We start from the raw sequence: 21169 nt of genomic DNA on the forward strand, positions 1-21169 counted from the left end.
AGCTGGAGAGGCAGCTCTGAAAAAAAAAAAAAAAAGAGAGAGAGAGAGAAAATAATGAAACACTGCACTTTTGGTTACTGATTTAAAGCATTGCAAGCAAAACAAATACACTGGTTTTGACCACTTTTGAAACTAAGATACTGAATTATTGATTGACTACAGGTCAGCTTTTCGCAACATACTCTGCAACCCAATAAGTTTCCATCTCTGCAGGTCGGTGAGCTGAAATGGCGATGAAAGCCACGGCTGGACGGTTTCACGTACTTTCCGAGATTGGGAACGAAAAACAACATGCATTGAACTAGCTTCCTCACCGTGCCCTCGTCACTAAAATAACAAGCGTTCGCGCACAAAGAGGCAGAAAATGGCTTGCTGAGCAAATGGATATTGCCTGATGAATCGAAGGGCGTTGTGACCAGCTTTCTTCTTCTGCTTTAGCGTCAACGCACTGCCGTAGGTGAACGAGACCACAGCACGGTCAGAACTTGTGGAGGCGCTCATAAAGCTTGTACTATCCGAGACGTCTTCGATATTAATTTTCGCCACCTCCTCCGAAGAAGACGCCAGTGTTCAGTTAGAAAAAGTCAGTCCCATGTTTGGGCTCTCTGCAAGGGCTGACTCTTCAAAATGTAGTCCATCTGTAAGGCAGGGTCTCCCTGAAGAAGAGACAGAGGTTCTCGTTCACCACTGTGTCGCCACAGCACTCCTGAGCAAGCTCAGGTAAAGGTTCCTCAAAAACGAAACCCTCCTGTCCAATACAGCAGGCTGCATCCATCAGGACTAGATTCCCATCAGTCATCCTTTGTGGGACAGCAACAGAGCTGGATGCACTTTCAGATGGTGATGCAATGGATACCTTGCTCTTTCTTTCGAGACCATCAAAGTAATTTGCCTGTAGACTGGAAGGACTGACACCTCCAAAAGCTTCAATGCTCTTGTCACTACTGAAACTCCCTTTGGTCTCTGTGTCGGCGGCCTCTGAGGTTTCCTGCGTAATGTCAGATAAACTGGACTCAGGAGGCCCTTCAATAGACTCCACACCTGGCTTAATGTGATCTATATCTATGCAGCTTGTGTATGATTCCAGACTCAGCGGCTCGCCAGTTAAGTTCAGAATGGGGACTGTTGGATTGTTGGAAGAAATACTGAAGTTCTTTAAGGGTACTTCGTTCTCCCATTCGCGTTCAGCTTCAAAGAGGAAACTGGTAACTTTCTGTTTGCCCACAAGAGCCCTGTCAATCTGGCTAGTGTAAATAAAGCACAGATCTCCTCTGAAAGACTTCTCAATTATGTTTAGTTGCTCTAGAGTTTGGTGAAAAAGGCTGGCGTCACAGAGCTCTTCCATCGTTTTCAAGCGTTTATCAAAGCACTTCGCAGATTTGCCCTTAATGAGCTGAGGCGTATAAGAGGACTTTCTAATATCATTTTCAGTTTCCACAGTTTTATCTGCAATGTCAGAAGGATTACTATTAGGTGTTTCATCCAATACACTTGTGTCAGCCAGTTTCTCTGTCTCGCGTTGTACAAAATTGACATCTTTCTTTTTTCTGGAAGGATAAGATGTTATTTGCCTCAGCAGATCTTTGTGTTCATAGATAGACTTCTCCATATTGGCCAATTCATTTGCCTTCTCAATAGCTTGTGTGGAATAACAGCCATTGTTCATTTTCTGCAGCTCAGCCTCTTTGTGCAGCACTGATCTGGTGTACTCTAGGTCTTTCAGTTTCTTTTCCAGTTCATTTGCGAAAGCTTTCTGTTGCCTGACTTGAGAAATTCGGAAGCCTTGGAAAACTCGGATGACAGCTCTTGAAACTGATGCATGATCTTCCTTTCGTCTGCGGAAATGTAGGCCATGCAAAAGGGGCGCACAAATCCACGGGCCTCCAAGTCGTACAGTGTCAGATGATGGACGTAAGCGAACGCCCCTTCCTTGGAATCACCCAGGACAACTTTTGAGTCCTCCACAAATTGAGCCTTGGGTAGTTACTGCCAGGAGGATGCCCAACAAAAGACGCCTGGTAGTCCACAGACATGATGCGAAGTGAGAAGTAGTTAAGGTCAAATGTCCACACACTTTGGGATCATTGGGAATGGTGAGTAAAGGCTGAGGACCAACCTGTTCTGAAAATTCAGAGATGAGTATGAAATCTTTTGAGAATTTTGCATAGGATGTCTTCGTCCAGGGATTTGCATTGGCAGCATGAGCAAACAAAGGCACTGAAAACTCCTCTGGAAGTGAGAATGGATCTGAGAACGAGTCCAAAGTCATCTTCTTTGGTAAAAGCCACACATCTGGAGAGCCAATCATGTTCTCGGAGTATATAGAGAGACATCAGCTGAATTATGCTTCCATACTCAGAATCTCAAACAATGATCATTTTGAAAGCAGCAAAATCGATAAACACACTGTGCACTGAGGACTCTCTCTCTGTCTTTGCAGCACGGCTGGTTTAGTCCACTGAAGCCAGATCACGATATGATATCCATGAGCTTGAAGACGATGCTCTCCAGCCTGACTGACATTTTAACGTCACCTTCATAAAAACTGATGCATCTAGCAATCGTCGCCGCTTATATACAACCTATTTATAATCCGGCATCTCTATAACAAATCTAAACGAAGACACAGCTGTTTCGCTGTACTCCAGCCGCTCAACAGACTAACATCCTCTAACAGCAGCCATATTTAAACGATCGTAAGCTTCCCATGTGACTGTCCTGATGAGGAAGTAGCTGAAGCTGTCAAAAACCTAGTAAGCTCCCTACCTAGACAGCAGTTAGTGTATTCTAGTCAGCGGACTCGGAAAGCTCTTACGACTCCGTAATATTGCTGCCTAGGTAGGTGTCTAAGTAGGTTGTGAGACGCAGGCAATGCATTTTGTTATGACGCGCTGTGTGGTTGTTTAAGGGGAGAAATACTATTCTTCATATCGTAGGACAAGACTCGTTTATATATGACAATCATTATTTTAACTTATTATTATTTGTTTTTAGTTCCTTAATTTTTTTGGGGAAAATACACAACACAGCAACCAGATTCTGACACATTGCTTTAACTATATTTTTTTACGACAATTCTCATCAGGCGGAACTGGAAGTATTTACAGATAACGGATGATTCGTCTGCTGTGTTCGCACTTAATTTAAAATTTTACAGATATATATATATATATATATTCAAAGACATTACGTTTAAGCTTATATATGTTTTATCTCAATTAGCTTTTCATGGTTTTATGCTGTTATTATTATTTATTTTGTCCGGGGTGTAACTTACAGTGATCTACAGTGAAGGCTATTACAACAAATTGTATGAGTAAGGATACAACCTGTTTGGTCTAGTAATTATTATAATTATCTTATTATTAATTACTGAGAAAGCTGTACATAAGTAGTACATATATTCTTTATTTGCTGATCGTGTTTTCCTCCCACAGAATGTAGCTGCAAGCATCACATCTGTATCAGGACATATCTCTTGAGTCTTGAATTCAAAGCCTTTTCAGAAAAGGTAAAAAGTTATATTTATTTATTTCTCATAATAGGCTACCTAATTAAGTTTAAATATATAAACTTTATCATGATGTCTGTTTTGATGTCTTTATTTAACCAGGAAAGAAGCACATTGAGATTAGGAATCTCTTTTACAAGAGCGCTCTGGCCAAGACTGACAGACACAGCACGTTTGAGTATAACAAATAACATCCAACAATACATACACATATACTCACACAAGCATATCCATTAAATTTCAATATCAATACATAACTAGCCAAAACATCTAACAACCCGATGATTCATTCTCCAAAGCATTTGAAACTACTTTAAAAGTCTCCAACGAAACCACTTCCCTCAGTTTCAATGTACTTTGCAAACAATTCCAGGCAGAGGGGGCAGCATATTTAAATGTCTTTTTCCCCAATTCAGTACGTGCCACTGGAGCACACAGTAAAAATATATCCTGTGACCGGAGGCTATAGCTACAAGCATACTTTTTAAATATGTATGTACACAGATAGGAATGAAGTAAACCCAGGATAGATTTATAAATCAAAACATGCCAGTGTTTTTTGTCTTCGGATGGACAACGCAGACCAGCCAACCCAAGCAGACAACACCCTGTGATGAGTGAGGGTTTTAAGATTTGTTATGAACCTCAGTGCACCATGATAAACAGTGTCTAAAGCTGTGAAGATGCATGCATATATATATTGGAGTCAGTATAAAAAACAGAAAAAAGAAATTAAGATTTATTCAGCAAAGGAATTGATCAAAGACTATTTCTTATTTTACAGAAGATTTCTATTGCAAATAAATGGTGTTTTAAGCATTCTATTAATCAGAAATCCAGATAAAAATGTTTTTATAGTTTCTTTTAATATATTAAGCCTTTTCCAACATAAGATAATAATAAGATATGTTTCTTGAGCATCAAATGAAGGTGAAGACTGGAGTAATGATGCTGAAAATACAGCTTTACCAGCACAGAAATATAAATTACATTTAAAATATATTAAAGTCAAGTGTGCCATTTTTTTTTTTTGACAATTTGTCAGTCGCTTGGTTTCTATTTATGTCGTTTTGTGCTGCAAAATCTAGGCCAAATATTAAACATCAAGTATGTCCCAATTGGCTTTGATTGTGATCCATTGAGCTACATTTTGTGGAGGAAGAAAACAACAGTTAGGGATTGTTTTACATGAGTTACAAGATATGTAAATATATCAATGGCAATAATTTCTTACATTTTGTCCTTTTTTTTTTTTTTTTTTTGCTAATAGTTTTCATTTCCTGACACTTATTTAGCTGAAGATTTCTCTGGAGGAAATGATGCCAGACATCCTGGGAACTAAAAGGCCAGAAACTACCTCAAACAAACCTTACACTGCCAAAAGACCAAGAACCTGTCCACAGGGCAGATGAAAATAAATGGTTCATGCAGTTTTTGCAAAAAAAGAAAAAATATGCATATTAATGAAATCAATCTTATTATATGTATAATTATTTGTATGTATAATAAAAAGTAAAACATATTTGTGTGTGTCTGTGTGTGTGTGTAGTAATTTATTCTCATGAGTAAATTGTTTACATATTGCAAGACCTAGAGCAGTATCACACAATCTGGCATTTACTGTATACTACATATAAAATGTTGAACTAAAAGATTTATCGGATAAAGTTAATAATGCATTTTAAATTCCATAATTTGTCCATTTTTATACATTATAGTGATTAATACTAAAGAACAATAAGTTTCCTGTTGTTAGTACTACAGTAAATATGTTAAAATGCAGTACATTTACATCTGTAAGTATTATTAGATATACTTTATATATTTTTGACACTTTGATTAATTGCTTTTGTTACTCTCCCCTTCTTTTTTTTTCTTCTTTTTTTTTTTATCTGCTAAATGCATAAATATAATGTAAATGTTATGGATTCAGTAGCATAAATTGCAAATTATTTGTGTCCAGGTTGAATAACTGGGAATGTTGTGACAGCCCCTAGGGTTGAGGGGAGCCCATGATCCCAGTAGAGCCATTCAACCCCTCACATCTTTGTCCCAGGCCCTGTCAGTGTATCTGCTCTGCACATGATTCAGTAATGCGTCAGTTCTGAGTCAACTGCAGTAGGGTGTTCCTTAGCACGTTTTGGGAGGGTTTAAGTAGCAGTTTTAACGAAAAAGAAATAAACTTTTTGTGGTAGGTGACGCTGAGTAGTTAGTGGGCTGTACCATGTGAGCGGAGGGCGGGGGAGTGTTTGATCCTCTAGCAGCCGCTGCCAAAACAGAAAGAAACGGGCTGTGACTGCTGCCATATCCTGAACTAGACATGGCCGCGACCGGAGTTCTCCCCTTTATCAGGGGAGTAGATCTAAGTGGGAACGACTTTAAGGTGAGGATTCTGCTTTAATTCGTCTGTTTGTACTGGGTTTTGATAATAAATCATCCGCTCAAACGAGGAAAGTGATGTAGGCTAGTTAGCGTGTCAAAACAGTTGGGATGGTGAGCTAGCAGCGCTAACCGTGTTAGCTTACGGACACTGGGCGTTAGCTTGAGACTTGTCAGAATTTGTCGCTTAGTCAAGCTGTGTGACAGCAAGGAAGTAACTACAAGTTTGTTAGCCAGTCAGATGTGTTTGGTGACACTATAATGCATCTGGCCTCGATAAATGAACTGCGCTGCTGACGCACTTGATTTCAAACATGCTTCAGCTTCTTTTAGATTAGAGTTCATCAGTATGAACATGAGAAAGAAGATTTTTAGCATTAAATATGTTCAATGCATAATTATCTTACAAGAGAATTTTCTTAAGCGGTATTACATTACACAAGCTCTCAAGCGTGTTGGTTCGCTTGAGTACCTTTGTACTGAGGCTCTGTGAGTCTGAATGTAAAGGCAGGTGTACTCCTCTTGACACGACTGTGTGAACATCATGCAAGTTTTCTAGCTTAGGCTCATGTTGTTGCCATAGCAAACACACCCCATAACTTTTCTGCCTTGAAGTGACATCAATCTACCAGGTTTAGCTTGTTTGAGATCAATTTTAAGCTTCAGAAAGAGGCAAGTCGTACTGTTTGGAAGATTACATCAATGTAGCAGATACATCAAAAACTGCCAACTCACTTACACAAAAACTGACTCATGATGGTCAGATCTGAGACTAATACTTGTATCTCTTCTGTTGAACACAGGGGGGTTATTTTCCTGAGCACGTCAAGTCTATGACCAGCTTGCGGTGGCTGAAGCTGAACAGAACAGGGCTTTGCTATCTTCCAGAGGAGCTGTCCTCCCTGCAGAAACTGGTGATTGTCAATTACACAGCTGAGTCACATTTTCATATTTCGCAATTAGACTGTCAACTTACTAATGCTCAATCTTGGGTCTTTTTTTTTGCTCTTTTGTGTGAAATCAGGAACATTTGTCCGTGAGTCACAACAGCCTGACGACATTGCATGGAGAACTGTCAAGTCTTCCCAACCTGAGGGTAATGTGAAATATGTCGTAATGCTCTGTCAATCACATGTTCCTCTGCTTACATTTGACATAAGGATATATAAATATTAACGTACCATTCACTAGCGTTCAAAAGTTTGGGGTCAGAACCTTTATAGTGTTGTTATTTTGAAAGTATTCAGTACTTTCGTTCAGCAAGTATGCAATAAACAAAAAGCCAATAAGGACATTTATAATGTTCCAAAATATTTCTTGTAATGTTTTGTTTAATGTTTAAGAATATTATTTTTCAAATAAATGCTGTTTTTGGACTTTCTATTCATCAGAGAATCATGAAAATATGTTACTGACCCCAAATATTTTAAATGCATTTTGAATTAACACCGCATTATTTTCCACATTTTTGTTGGAAATGTTCTGACAAGCATTTCACGTGCTCTTGTTATTTTGCTGCAGGCGGTTGTGGCTAGAGCAAACAGCCTGAAGAACTCTGGTGTTCCTGATGATATTTTTCAGCTGGATGATCTTTCTGTGCTGGTATGTAGAGAATTACTGTGTGTTCATTTCTCTCTCTGGTGGATGAAGTATATATATCTCAGTTAAGTGCAAAATTACAGGCATGATTCAATTTTATGTAAACAGGGCTGTGTCCCGACTCCCGATCAGTGAATTTGTCATAGATTGTGTGTTGTATTATGGTAAAAGATATGTGTGCTTAGGTGTGTTGTTCCCTCTTCTGTTCAGGATCTGAGCTACAACCAACTAACAGAAATCCCTCGGGACTTGGAGAACTCCAAGAACATGTTAGTCTTAAACCTCAGCCACAATAGGTTCGTCTTTCTATTTTGTACTCCTGTTCTTGGAAGTGAGGAATAATGATTACTCATTGAAACAAACTTGTATTTTATTTTTATTATCTGGTATTTTGAAAGAGATCCTGGGGAGGGTTTGGGGGCCTAGTCAAAGGATGCATTTTTTGTGCCTGCATTTTTCTCGCAAGATGCTGAAATAAAACCCAATGCAACATCCATCCATCAGTGGTTCTCAACCTTTCTACCTTCACGCCCCTCGCATTTTGTCCACAAATATATTTGAAGGCCCTTGACATTTCCAAATGTTTGTGATTTTACTGAATAAGTATGATAATATTTTTATCCACAATTTTTACCTGATAAAAAAAAAAAAAAACATGACAAAAAAAAAATTGTTTATTATGAAAATGCCAGTAGGATATTTACATGACTTTTCCCCATCATAATTTTCTTTGTCATTTTGAGTTCATATTGGCTTTACCCATGGATTTCTGTGAACTCGTGTAATCTGATACTCATCTCTGATGTTTGCTCTTTCTCACAGCATTGATAACATTCCAAATCAGCTGTTCATTAACCTCACCGATCTGCTGTACCTGGACCTAAGTGACAATAATTTGGACAGTCTTCCTCCTCAGTTGAGACGCTTGATCCAATTGCAGACCCTCATACTCAATAATAATCCGCTTATGCATGCACAGCTGAGGTAAGACGGATGTTTTTTACAAGTTGATTTATTTCTGTCTGTGCAGTTTGTACTCTGCCAAATCAGATGACATCGTTGTGTTATCAGCATTGCCTCTAAACTCTTTCTCGCTTGTGTGCCTTTGTGGTAACAGGCAGTTACCTGCTATGGTGGCCCTTCAAACCCTCCATTTAAGGAACACTCAGCGTACTCAAAATAACATGCCCACGAGTCTGGAGGGTCTCACCAGCCTAGCAGGTAGAGATCCAGGGGTGTTACTTTGCTGTCTGTAAAACAATCATCAGTATCTGTAACTCCATGTATAAGAAATCTTTTGTGTTTCTGTGTAGATGTGGACCTGTCCTGCAATGATCTGACTCGGGTACCAGAATGCTTGTATACGCTGACTAATCTCAAACGGCTCAATCTGAGCAGCAATCAGATATCTGAACTGTCACTGTGCATAGATCAGTGGACTAAACTCGAGACGCTCAACCTTTCTAGGAATCAGCTCACATCCCTGCCTGTAAGTCCCTCATTGCCATATAAAGTAAAACTTAGTTGAACTTAGCACTTATCAGATGTAGTTGGGACTTGAAAGTGCTTTTGTGCATGTGCAGGAGAAAATGCTTCATCACATTAACACATTTAGCTTACATTGATATATTTGATTGACTTGTTGGTAATCTTGTCTCTTTTTTTTCTCCCCCGTTAAATGTGATATGAAGTCTGCCATTTGCAAGCTGTCAAAGCTGAAGAAGCTGTATGTGAACTCAAACAAAATCGATTTTGATGGGCTTCCATCTGGTGTAGGAAAATTGTCCAACCTGGTTGAGTTCATGGCTGCAAATAATAATTTGGAGCTTGTTCCTGAGGGACTTTGCAGGTGATTAATTGACTGTTTATTGGTAGTTGGATATCATTTATGAAACAAATGTATATTATATTTTTTATTAATATGTGGCTTTTTGATTTGTTCAGGTGTGGGAAATTAAAAAAGCTGGTTTTGAACAAGAACCGCCTTGTGACATTACCAGAGGCTGTTCATTTCCTCACTGACCTGGAGGTATGAACTATTTATTAAAAATGAAAAAAAAAGATTCTTCTTACTGTTATTACTTACAATACATTTTGGGGCCAGTTAGATTGTTTTCCTTTTATAATATTACAGAGGATTCCTATTTCAAACAAATGCTGTTCTTTTGAACCTTCTATAACTTAAAAAACAGTTATATTAATTAGTAGTAATATTTCACAATATTGCTGCTTTTACTATGTTTGTGATTTAGATAAATGAAGCCTTGCTGAGCATAAGAGGTTTCAGTTTCACCATCTATGAAGCCTGTATTTATAAAACATCATAAGGGTTAAATCATTAATGAATTCATAATACTTTGGAATGGTCCCTTTAATCAATCGACTATTAGCAACTTTGCAACTACATGCCAACTAACCCTCATTAGAGTATTGGTATGCTCAAGAATGGTTGAATCTAGTGTGGTAGAATAAGCTGACTTACTCGCAAACACACTTTGCAAAGACATAGACCATCTTGTTGACCATCAAAATAAAGTGTTAGCATATATTTACAATAGCAGACATACTAATACTCTAATGACCACTAGTTGATATGTAGTTGCAGACTTAGGGGCCGTTCACATATCGCCCCTAAAAACGCGTGGAAAACACTAGGCGCGCCGCTTTCTCCTTCTTTCCAAAGCGCTCGGACGGTTGCGCCCCTGAGGCATCTGCCGTTGCTAAGCAACCATGACGTGCTCTCTCCATGGAACGCGGAAATTTCAGCAAAAGATAAATGGATTTGCAGCTCTAAAAATCACTTGCAGTAGCACTGCTACTAAATTTATTTCAAAATGGTAATCCATATACAATTATGGTCAGCTGTTCCTTCATCTTGGCTGAGCTTTCAACATTGTTACAGGAAAGGATGAAGCTGATTGGTTAGTTCTTGTCACATTACCCGCGGTGCGCTTGCGGCTCTCTGAAAAGTTGAGATGTTTTTTAACTCGATGCGGTGCGGACGCGCCTGAAAAAAACGAGCGCGTCTCGACCACGTCGCTTCCATTATGAGCGCGCATACCGCGCACTTACATTGGCAATAACGAAAATGAGCGCGCAAAAGACACGATATGTGAACGGCCCCTTACTCATAAACAGCTGTCTAAAGGGTACTATTAAAATAATTAAACTGATATTACAATAAAAATAGTTCACAAAAAATGTGTCATATTACACATTCATCTGATCTGATATCTGATCTTATAGCTGTTTAAAAAAAAAATCATTTATTATTATTATTACTACTACTTCTACTAATAAGTGGTCTTTGACCGCTTTAAGTAGCATCAGAAAAATTGCAATATATGAGACTTATAATACATTTATAACTATGAGAAATATAATCCAATGTAAATGTGGATGCAACGTGTTTGTGTTATAAATAATCATACTCTTAAAAGCTATAACGAAAAATAAGTAAATATTATAATATATAAAAAGAATGATGAATATTCATGAGATGTTACAACAACTAAGGTTTTTTATAATGCATTATGCATTCATTATAATGATTTAAGAATACCCTTATAATGGATTATAAATACGGGCTTCATAGAAAGTGTTACTGAGATTTCTTTTAAAAACATTTACAAAAAATCTTACCAGCCTCAAACTTTTAAATGGTAGCATTTGGTTTTTATGTACGTACTTAAAGGGGCCATATGATGCTTTTATCTCTCTTGTCGCAAATGAAAAGCCCCTTTCCATAATCGCGAGCTTCACGTTTCAAAATAAATGTAAAGACAGTTAATAATGTCCTTAGTTTTACCATCAGTTCAAGCCCAAAAGGGGAACAGAGTGGCGTGAGGAAGCTCTTATGAGTTTGCAGTAAACAAGCCTCAGACGGTTAAGACAGTTGACTCCACTGTGTGACCCCTCACCCCTTTCTCTCTCTCTCTCTCTCTCTCTCTCTCTCTCTCTCTCTCTCTCTCTCTCTCTTTCTCATACACACATGCATGGGTGTGCCCAAAACTATGAAGGTAAATCAGTAGCTCTCAAATCTGGCAGTACAAGTTCAAATCCTAGCTCTTTGACTCTTGCTACTCCTTTTGCAGTATTCCTGTGGCAAAACTCACTTGTGCACTTGTATATGTAGATGTGAGAGAGCAGAGCTGGGGGCGGGGCTTTGGTGCAAATTAATACATTTTATTGGTCGATGCCTGACAAATCAACAACTCCAGCCATCGCGACTTGCCAAGAAAGAAAGATATTTTTTATGTATCAGTTATTTTTAAAACACTGCAAACTATTTTCATTTCATAGGTTCATCTTGTCATTCAGATATTATCTGGTAGACAAATAGTGCAACATCTTTCATATGTATATCCCACTGCATATCGCTGCATCAGAGTTGCAACATAACTCTGTTTTTTGTTATTTGTAAAATGAATTTAAACTTCTTTATTGGGTTAAATTCCTAATTTGCTTGTTCAGTAATGAACCTTTTTAAATGCAACATTACATTTTTTTATAAGAATAGAGTGTTTGATAATGTCTAAATGTACATTAAAAAGCACAGCCTAAAAAGCTAAATACATGTATTTATTAAATATCCACAAGGCCATCTAATGATTATCAAATGACATTACATATGAATATTATCTTTCTGGCCACCAAATGCCTCTAATTTGCCTCTCTTCACTGGAATTTATAAACATTTTCTCTATTTTAACCCTAAATACTACACTAATTGTAATATAAATAAAAAGCTTATTAGAAAATGTTATTTTTTAAATGGCCATTCATGGATCATGATCATTTGCGCTTATTTAGTGCCAAAATCTCTTCAAATTAACTAAACAGAACTAAGCTAAAATGTAGTGCAGTTATTTTATTGGTTAAAAGTTGCACTTAAGGTGTTTGGTCACATTTGATTGCCAAGGTGTATGAGAACATATTAATGCTGTTTCATTCCCCAGAATAAAATGCTATTTTAAAGCATAGTCAGCATAGTTATCCATGCACAATCAAAGCACATTATGTGTTAATAATTACTAGAATGCTATCTGTCCCGATCAATCCCATTCAAACATATTGACAGTGTGATTTGTTTGAAACTATTGATAGCTCCATGAACCACATGAGCATGTGGCGGTGAGATCAAAGCATGTCTCAACTGTTTCTCAGCTGCTCTGGTACAGCGAGTTTACTCTGCAATATGTAATGGGATATACATATGAAAGATGTTGCATTATTTGCCTACCAGATAATACCTGAATTACAAGATGAGTGCAGTGTCTTAAAATCCTAAAAGCTAAGGATATTCAATGAAAATAATTCGCTGTGTTTTACAAATAACTGATACACAAAAAAATATAAAGTCGCAATGGGTGGAGTTGTTGATTGGTCAGGCATCGACCAATAAAATGTCTTAATTTGCACCAAGGCCCGGTCCCAGCTCTGCTCTCTCACGTCTACATATACAAGTGCACAAGTTAGTTTTGCAACAGGAATACTGCAAAAGTCAAAGCACTAAGATTTGAACTTGTACTGCCAGATCTGAGAGTGCCGACTTGACACTGTGCAGCAAAACTGAAGCAAAGTGCAAAAGTAAATATGTAATCTGCAACTTCCAATTCAAAACACGGGTTTTTTGATCATTGTCAGTGTTTGCAAATTGAAAGATTCAGCTTTTCACATCAGAGCTGTGAGTAAAAATTTCAGTTCACAAATACAAATGTTAATATGACAAGTTCTCACATTGAGACCAACAAGCTCTCAAGTTTTGCTGCTGTTTTACCTTGATACAAAACTCTGCATTTGAACATTCAATAGCAAATACTCAAACTGATAACAAAACATAGTTACTGTAACTGATTCATAAGCGCCAGGTTTTCGTGGCAAAGTCAAAATGAACTCCTCTCTTAGGTTCACGAAACGGTCATCCATAAAATGTGTTGCTGTACTGTAGTAATCTTAAAGATTTCTAAATGCATCTACTTTTGGAAGACCCAATAAAGTGCTTTAGCTTTCACCTAGATACACACAGCATCTCCCTGACATGACTGCTTCAACACTAACTGTGGTTACTGAAACCACGCTTTCTTTCTTTGCGTGAACATTTGGGCAGCATAACGCAAATATTTCCACATGGTGATGTAGATATGTGGGGGCGTGTTTACACTACGTGTTTTGGGGGGCGTGGCAGTCTTAACTTTGAAGAATCTTTCTTTGGATTTGAGACTTTAGTCTTTGCAACTTTACAGATCTTCTTTATTCACCAAGATCTTGTAACACTCCAAAGAGAACGGAAAAACCGAAATCGCATCATATGACCCCTTTAAGAGTAAAGCCACAAACACTCATGCATATGTTAAAATGATTAATAAATGCTGAATAAATTTGTTTATTAACAATCTCTGATTGTTTTTTAGGTTTTGGATGTCCGGGAGAATCCAAATCTAGTAATGCCCCCTAAACCAGTGGACCGGACAGCTGAGTGGTACAACATAGACTTCTCATTGCAGAACCAACTGCGATTGGCTGGTGCATCTCCAGCCACTGTGGCAGCAGCTGGTGGAGGTACAATATATGTTTGTCTTTTTTTTTTCTTCTCTCTAATAGTGTTGTTGTTGTTATTGTTCACACCTACCTAACCGTTGTTGGCTCAATATGCTGAATTTGAAGTAACAAAACAAACTATAACTCTGTAATGAAGCTCAAATTGCAATATGATGTTTGTTTTATGCAGGAAATACCCCAAGAGATCATATGGCCAGAAAGATGAGGCTAAGGAGACGCAAGGACTCGACCCAGGATGATCAGGCTAAACAGGTGCTGAAGGGAATGTCGGACGTGACTCAGGAGAAGAACAAATCCATCGAGGTAAGAGAACAGCAGAGCTCACGGTGGAATCTTTATAATGGTACACGTCAAAACATTCCAGGTCTTTATGTTTCTCACAATCTTTAGGAGAATAGAGAACTGAAATACTCTGATCTAAAAACCAAACGATGGGACAAGAAGCTAGAGAAACCTCCGCTGGATTACTCGGAGTTCTTCTTGGAGGATGTGGGGCAGATCCCTGGTCTTACCATTTGGCAGATAGAAAACTTTATACCCATTCAGGTGGACGAGGCCTTCCATGGAAAGTTCTACGAGGCAGACTGTTACATTGTTCTCAAGGTCAGGCCTGTACTTTTTTTTTCTCTCTCTCTCTTGCTCTTTTTTTTTTTTTTTTTTTTTTTTTTTTTTTTGTTAAATGAGCATGATGATGAAATGTACTATAATGCAATTTTGTTTTTGAAATTTTTTATGAGATCTGCATTCAGTCTTCATCATTTCTTTCATTGAATGCTTTTTAATGTATTTCTACAGGCGTTCTTAGATGACAGTGGATCCCTGAACTGGGAGATCTATTACTGGATCGGGCACAATGCTACCCTTGATAAGAAAGCCGGCTCTGCCATCCATGCTGTCAACCTCCGTAATTATTTGGGAGCGGAGTGCAGGACTATCAGAGAGGAGATGGGAGACGAGAGTGAAGAATTCACTGCAGTCAGTAAAACCAACTTTTTTTTTTTCTGCACAAAACGATGTGTTTCTGTTTTATCAGTATATACTCAGCTATATTTTTCTGAAATGTGTCTTTTTAGGTGTTCAACAATGAGATTTCTTATATTGAGGGTGGAACTGCCAGTGGATTTTACTCTGTAGAGGATACTCAATACCCAACCAGGTGCCCCACCGAAAACAACACCCAGGACAGCTTCTCCAGCTTATCCCTGGTGTGACTCGCACTAATCCTGTTTGTTTTGTGTTTTGGGCAGGTTGTACAGGGTTTATGGGAAAAAGAACATCAAATTAGAGTCGGTGCCTCTGAAAGCATCCTCACTCGATCCTCGGTGAGCTTAATGCGCTTTTTGCTCTGTTATGTACTATGGTGGGAGTGATTCAATCTGATTAATGTTTTTTTTTTTTTTTTCAATTTTAAGGTTTGTCTTTTTGGTGGACGCTGGTCTTGAAATATTTGTTTGGAGAGGAGGCAATGCAACACTTGCTGCTACTACAAAAGCAAGGTAAGATGCAAACAAATAAGCTGTCTTCCCCCCTCTTGTGGTTCAGATATGTAGTAGTGCCTGTCTTATTTATAGGTTATTTGCTGAGAAGATCAACAAAAATGAGCGAAAAGGCAAAGCAGAGATTACAACTTTGATGCACAATCAAGAACCTCCAGAATTCTGGGAAATTCTTGGCGGGCAGCCTGAGGAAATCAAGAAACATATCCCAGATGACTTCACTCCTGTCCGACCCAAAATCTATAAGGTCAGGGAATGGTTTATTATTTGTTGTGCATTCCTTTCCAAAACCACATGTTGTAAAATATTTTGTACTTTCTTGGTCTGTTAGGTTGGTTTGGGCTTGGGATACCTTGAACTTCCTCAGATTAACTACAAACTCTCTGTGGAGCACAAGGACAAGCTCAAACTAGATGTGGTTCCAGAGCAAAGACTGGTAAATGCAGAGTTTAGACGGTTGTGATTTGTCATTTCCATGTTCTGTTTTTAATGCTTCTAAAATCATTTGAGTTTACACTACCATTCAAATGTTTGGTATTAATAATAATTATAAACAAAGAAATTAATCCTTTCTTTCAGCAAGGATAGAAATGAATTTATCAAGTTTCAAATTTTTGTAACAATATAAGTTTTTACAATTTCAAATAAATTTACAAAAAAAAAAACTTATTTTACTACAACTAGTCTTTTGTTTTATCAGTTAATTATTAGTATGGTATTGTCCCTGAATATATATATATGCATTATATGCATTATATATATATATATATATTTATTTATTTATTTATCTCAAATGTAAAAAAACAAAATTCTTTTACTACTATTTTATTTTTATTTTTTTTTATTTTTTATCAGTGAATTATTAGTATGGTATCGTCCCTGATTACATTTAACTAGTGGAATGTCTTGCTGTTTTAGGTACAAGGTCTTTTAGACACTAAAGGTGTCTACATCTTAGATTGCTGGTCTGATGTCTTCATTTGGATCGGCCGTAAATCCCCACGTCTTGTGAGGGCAGCTGCATTGAAGCTGGGCCAAGAGGTGTGCAGTATCCTCCATCGACCAAAACATGCTGTGGTCATCCGTAATCTGGAGGGCACAGAGTGCCAGGTAAAATTGAAAAAATAAAAACATTTACAGTCCTCCTTTTAAATGAAACTGCATTTTAAAAGAATTGTTTCAATTCCTGCTCCAATACCATGTTACACTCGACAGGTCTTCAAATCCAAGTTCAAGAACTGGGATGACGTGCTGAAGGTGGATTATACCAGGAACGCAGAGAGTGTGAAGCAAAAAGAGGGCTTGACTGGAAAGGTGAAGAAGGATGCGGAGCAGAAGGACCAGATGAAAGCTGACCTAACAGCTCTGTTCCTTCCTAGACAGCCAGCAATGCCTCTCACAGAGGTAAGACTTCTTTAACAGCTCTTTAATCCCAACCTTTCATTTTCTGCTACAGTTCTGTAAAAATCAGTATCTTTGTGGGTTTGTTGTGACTCTGACAGGCGGAGCAGATGATCGAGGAGTGGAACGAGGATTTGGATGGCATGGAGGGATTTGTTCTGGAGGGGAAGAAGTTTGCCCGTTTACCAGAGGAGGAATTTGGACACTTTTATACTCAGGATTGCTACGTATTTCTCTGCAGGTTGGTCAAATGGTTTCACTAAAAATAACTGCAAGAATTGCAGCTGGGTGGTAATGTTCATCAGTTCTCAGATGGACAGAATAATGATTGTTAACTAAGTGAAATCATTAGTCCAGGGGTTCTCAGCTCTGGCCCTCGAGGTCCACTTTACCTGCAGAGCTCCAACCTTGCTCAATCCCACCTTCCTGTCACTTTATATTGATCCTCAAGACCTTGATTAGCTTGTTCAGCTCTGTTTAATTAGAATTGGAGCTCAAATCTACAGGAAAGTGGAGAACACCTGCATTAGACAAAAAAAAAAAGACACAGCACACCCTTTCCATTAAATCTGATCCTCAGTGTGCTGGTGTCGATTTGTTCTGTATAAAAATAACTAATGTTTTAGATACCTGAAGATGTTACAATTAAATAATGGGATATTTGTGTCTGTCTCAGGTACTGGGTGCCAGTGGAGTATGAGGATGATCAGGAGAAAGACAAAGAGAAAGGAGAAGGAGAAGATGAGGACAAACAGCCTGAGGAAGACTTCCAGTGTGTGGTTTACTTCTGGCAGGGCCGTGAGGCCTCCAACATGGGCTGGCTGACCTTCACTTTCAGCCTGCAGAAGAAGTTTGAGAGCTTGTTCCCAGGCAAACTGGAGGTATCACATGTTTACATGGTTATTGTGCATGTTATGAAATGTATCCTCATTCTGTTGTAGTGACTCATGTTACATTGACTGTGTAATCCTTCTTATGTTATGGCATTAACTTTTTTTTTTAAAGAAGACGTCGTCATCATCTTGTGTATGTTTCAGGTTGTTCGGATGACCCAGCAGCAGGAGAATCTGAAGTTCTTGTCACATTTCAAAAGGAAGTTCATCATCCACAAAGGCAAGAGGAAGCTAAAAGTGGACAGTGTGCAGCCAAGTTTATACCACATCCGGACAAATGGAAGTGCGCTATGCACCAGGTAACTATATTTATGTTTTGTCCAGGTAGCATATTTTCATCTTTTATCTAAAATTTTTTAAAAAATGACACATTTGGTGTTTCTGGTGCGTTTTTAGGACTATTCAAATAGCCACAGATTCCAGTAACCTCAACTCTGAATTCTGCTTCATATTGAAGGTAAACATGAATGTACTTTAATGTAGCATGTATTATAAATCATCAGATAGTAATAAAGATAACTTGCAGTGGTTTATAAACAGTTAATGATTCAAACATTATTTGTGTAGGTGCCATTTGAAAGTACAGACAACCAGGGAATCGTGTACACGTGGGTGGGCCGAGCAGCAGACCCAGATGAAGCCAAACTGGCAGAGGACATCATGAACACCATGTTTGATGACACCTACAGCAAACAGGTTCATACCAAAATCAAAACATGCACATTACATCTTGTACTTATTTTTTTCTTTAACAATTATTGTTTTCTTTTTTCGCTTTTCTTCAGGTGATAAATGAAGGAGAAGAGCCAGAAAATTTCTTCTGGGTTGGCATCGGCTCACAGAAGTCATACGATGAAGACGCAGAGTACATGAAATACGCTAGACTCTTTAGGTGAGTATTTCATTGCAGTTCAAGTTATTTAAATACACCACTGCTCAGAAGTTTGGAGGCAGGTATTTTTCTAGCAAGAAGTGAATGCTCTTATTCTGCAAATGTGACTGCAAACACGTGTTACAAAAGATTTCTATTTCAAATAAATGCTGTTCTTTTGAAATTTTCATTCAAGAATAAATAAGTTAACATGGTTTCCACAAAATTATTAAATGGCACAACTGATTTCAACATTGCTTATAATAAGAAATGTTTCTTGATCAGCAAATTTGAATGATTTCTGAAGGGTCATGTGACTCTAAAGTAGTGACTGCTGAAATTTCGGCTTTACCATCACAGGAATAAATGACACTTTTGAGGTAATAATAGATTTGTCATTTTGTCTCAGGTGCTCCAATGAGAAGGGTTACTTTGCTATATCTGAGAAGTGCTCCGACTTCTGTCAGGATGACCTGGCCGATGACGACATCATGCTTTTGGACAATGGGAAAGAGGTAGAGCTTCATGCATGCAATAAAAAAGATTCTCTTGGCAGTGATTTTTTTTGTTGTTGTTGTTGCTGAGCTTTTTTTTTTGTTTGCTTGTTTTACAGGTTTATATGTGGGTAGGCACACAGACAAGCCAGGTGGAGATTAAACTGAGCTTGAAGGCTTGTCAGGTCAGTGACACATTGAGTGGTAGTTTTATTGTACACCAGCACTTTGTTTTTAATCTTTGCACACATACACACTTGCCTCCTGGCCTGTCTTGTGTCTACTTAACATTTGTGTCGTTCTTTAATCAGGTCTATATTCAGCACATGAGGTCCAAGGAAACAGAGCACCCAAGAAAACTGCGCCTGGTGCGCAAGGGCAACGAGCCTCACTGTTTCACCCGTTGTTTCCACGCATGGAGCGCCTTCAGGACCACACTTGCATAAATCAGCATCGCACTTCACACCTCACACACCGTCTGTCTGAATACAGTAATGAGCATTAGGGTTCAGATAACAACACCACTTACAGCACACCTTCCATTATTATTGTGCACTGCATCACTCTCTTTAAAAAGCTCACATATATATATATATATTTGCTAAATGAAGCGATATTATCGAATTTTATATTGATGTGTAGATTTAAAATCAAAGGAAGAGTCTAAATGATACAGCACTTAGGTAAGCGTTACCTCAAGAGATCAAATGCTGTATTCCTTAAGGGATGTTTTAAGAAGAACGTATCTGTTGAGGGAGAGTCAACATTTTTTAACCATCTGGCTGCACAAGTGTAGTGAATTGTCTTACCTGTTTACATTTTCTAAATTTTACAGTGGTTATTTTAAAAACGACTCTTCATATCATTGATTTAGGCTACACTATTCTGCCAAGGCTTTCAGTTATTGAAAGCACAAAACCTTTGTCTGTTTCAGTCAGATGTCACCCAGTTAAAATGCTGATTTGGTGAATAACACCAGTTTTTTGTTTTTTGCCTTTAAATGTTTCTTTCCATCAGCTTGATCTGTTTTACTGCTTCACTTTTGGGATGTTATTTCTGATGTCAATGCTGATGGAATAATGAATTGCACAGTTTATGTGGGATGTTATTTCAGTTATTTACTTGTCTGCATGAGAATTAATGCTTTTATGCCCTTAAACTGCCCCATACATCTATACCAATGCAGATGATAACTGGCTTGAACCCAGTGATTTTAATTAAAAACAGGATCTGTAGTAGTACAACAGTGATACCATGATTTGGTCTTCACAAATGAAGGCTGTTTAAGCTATTTATCTGGCACCATGTCAAAGATCACAGATTGTGCTTTTTCTTTCTTTTCTTTTTTAAAAGAAAAACAAGAAAAGGGTATGGTCCTATGTATGGACTACTTGATAGTTTTTTTTTTTTTGTTTTTTTTGAATATTTGTAGAACTTGGACAGGGAAAATTGTTTAGCCAAGGAAATAAATATTCTTATTTTAATTATGCTTATCAAATGTGTTATGGCTGCACATAAAAGGGATTGGTGGAGGTAAAATACAATTGACTGCGAGTTGCCCTGTTTTGTTTCTATTTGTCACCGCAGCTTTTTTTGTATGCATATATAAATGTATTTTTTTTTTGTGTACAAATATTTTCTGCCACTGATTTCACCTGCAGATGCTCTATTTATGTATTTTGTATTGAATAAAGTTTCATCGCACTTCTGTATGACTCTTGTGGAGTATTTGTCACTGTATGCATGCATTTATGGGGTTTAAAGAATATTAGTCGGATCATGTGCACTGTGTATATTACTCGGGGCAAGATAATTTGGGGTTCGTAATAAGTGGTTGAGCAAATGACTGTAGTCAACAATAACATTTTTGTAAAAATTGAGAAATTAAAAAATTTGATCGTTTACTTGTAATCTAGCCATGCTGTAGGAAATGTATTTTCAGGAAGTTTTTAGGAATGCTAATT

General features: G+C 37.9%; 1 protein-coding gene, 1 long non-coding RNA gene and 1 pseudogene across 3 annotated transcripts; 2 read left to right on the forward strand and 1 right to left on the reverse strand.

The window, feature by feature from the left end:
• Positions 1 to 156: 156 nt before the first annotated feature.
• LOC113054413 (guanine nucleotide exchange protein smcr8a-like) lies at positions 157 to 2380 on the reverse strand (annotated as a pseudogene).
• Positions 2381 to 2907: 527 nt separating this feature from the next.
• Positions 2908 to 4968, forward strand: LOC113050490 (uncharacterized). 2 transcript variants are annotated; one of them, XR_003276774.1, is made up of 4 exons: positions 2908 to 3316; positions 3438 to 3511; positions 3614 to 4128; positions 4807 to 4968. It is a non-coding gene; the product is annotated as an uncharacterized LOC113050490 (long non-coding RNA). The 2 variants fall into 2 exon arrangements; XR_003276773.1 differs by lacking the exon at positions 4807 to 4968 and having other exon boundaries at positions 3614 to 4318.
• Positions 4969 to 5711: 743 nt separating this feature from the next.
• LOC113050495 (protein flightless-1 homolog) lies at positions 5712 to 20913 on the forward strand. The gene is made up of 30 exons (XM_026213498.1): positions 5712 to 5894; positions 6694 to 6804; positions 6915 to 6986; positions 7412 to 7492; positions 7700 to 7785; positions 8312 to 8473; positions 8607 to 8710; positions 8803 to 8978; positions 9181 to 9338; positions 9434 to 9518; positions 13903 to 14050; positions 14220 to 14353; positions 14441 to 14653; positions 14846 to 15025; positions 15124 to 15206; positions 15298 to 15372; positions 15463 to 15546; positions 15622 to 15793; positions 15878 to 15982; positions 16465 to 16656; positions 16762 to 16950; positions 17049 to 17188; positions 17624 to 17828; positions 17985 to 18139; positions 18237 to 18297; positions 18408 to 18536; positions 18626 to 18732; positions 19121 to 19226; positions 19325 to 19390; positions 19517 to 20913. The coding sequence occupies exons 1-30, from the start codon at positions 5832 to 5834 to the stop codon at positions 19649 to 19651; spliced, it is 3777 nt and encodes a 1258-aa protein (XP_026069283.1). The 5' UTR covers positions 5712 to 5831; the 3' UTR covers positions 19652 to 20913.
• The last annotated feature ends 256 nt before the right edge of the window (positions 20914 to 21169 follow it).

The sequence above is a fragment of the Carassius auratus genome, chromosome 3, assembly GCF_003368295.1.
Source record: "Carassius auratus strain Wakin chromosome 3, ASM336829v1, whole genome shotgun sequence".
Classification (NCBI taxonomy): domain Eukaryota; kingdom Metazoa; phylum Chordata; class Actinopteri; order Cypriniformes; family Cyprinidae; genus Carassius; species Carassius auratus.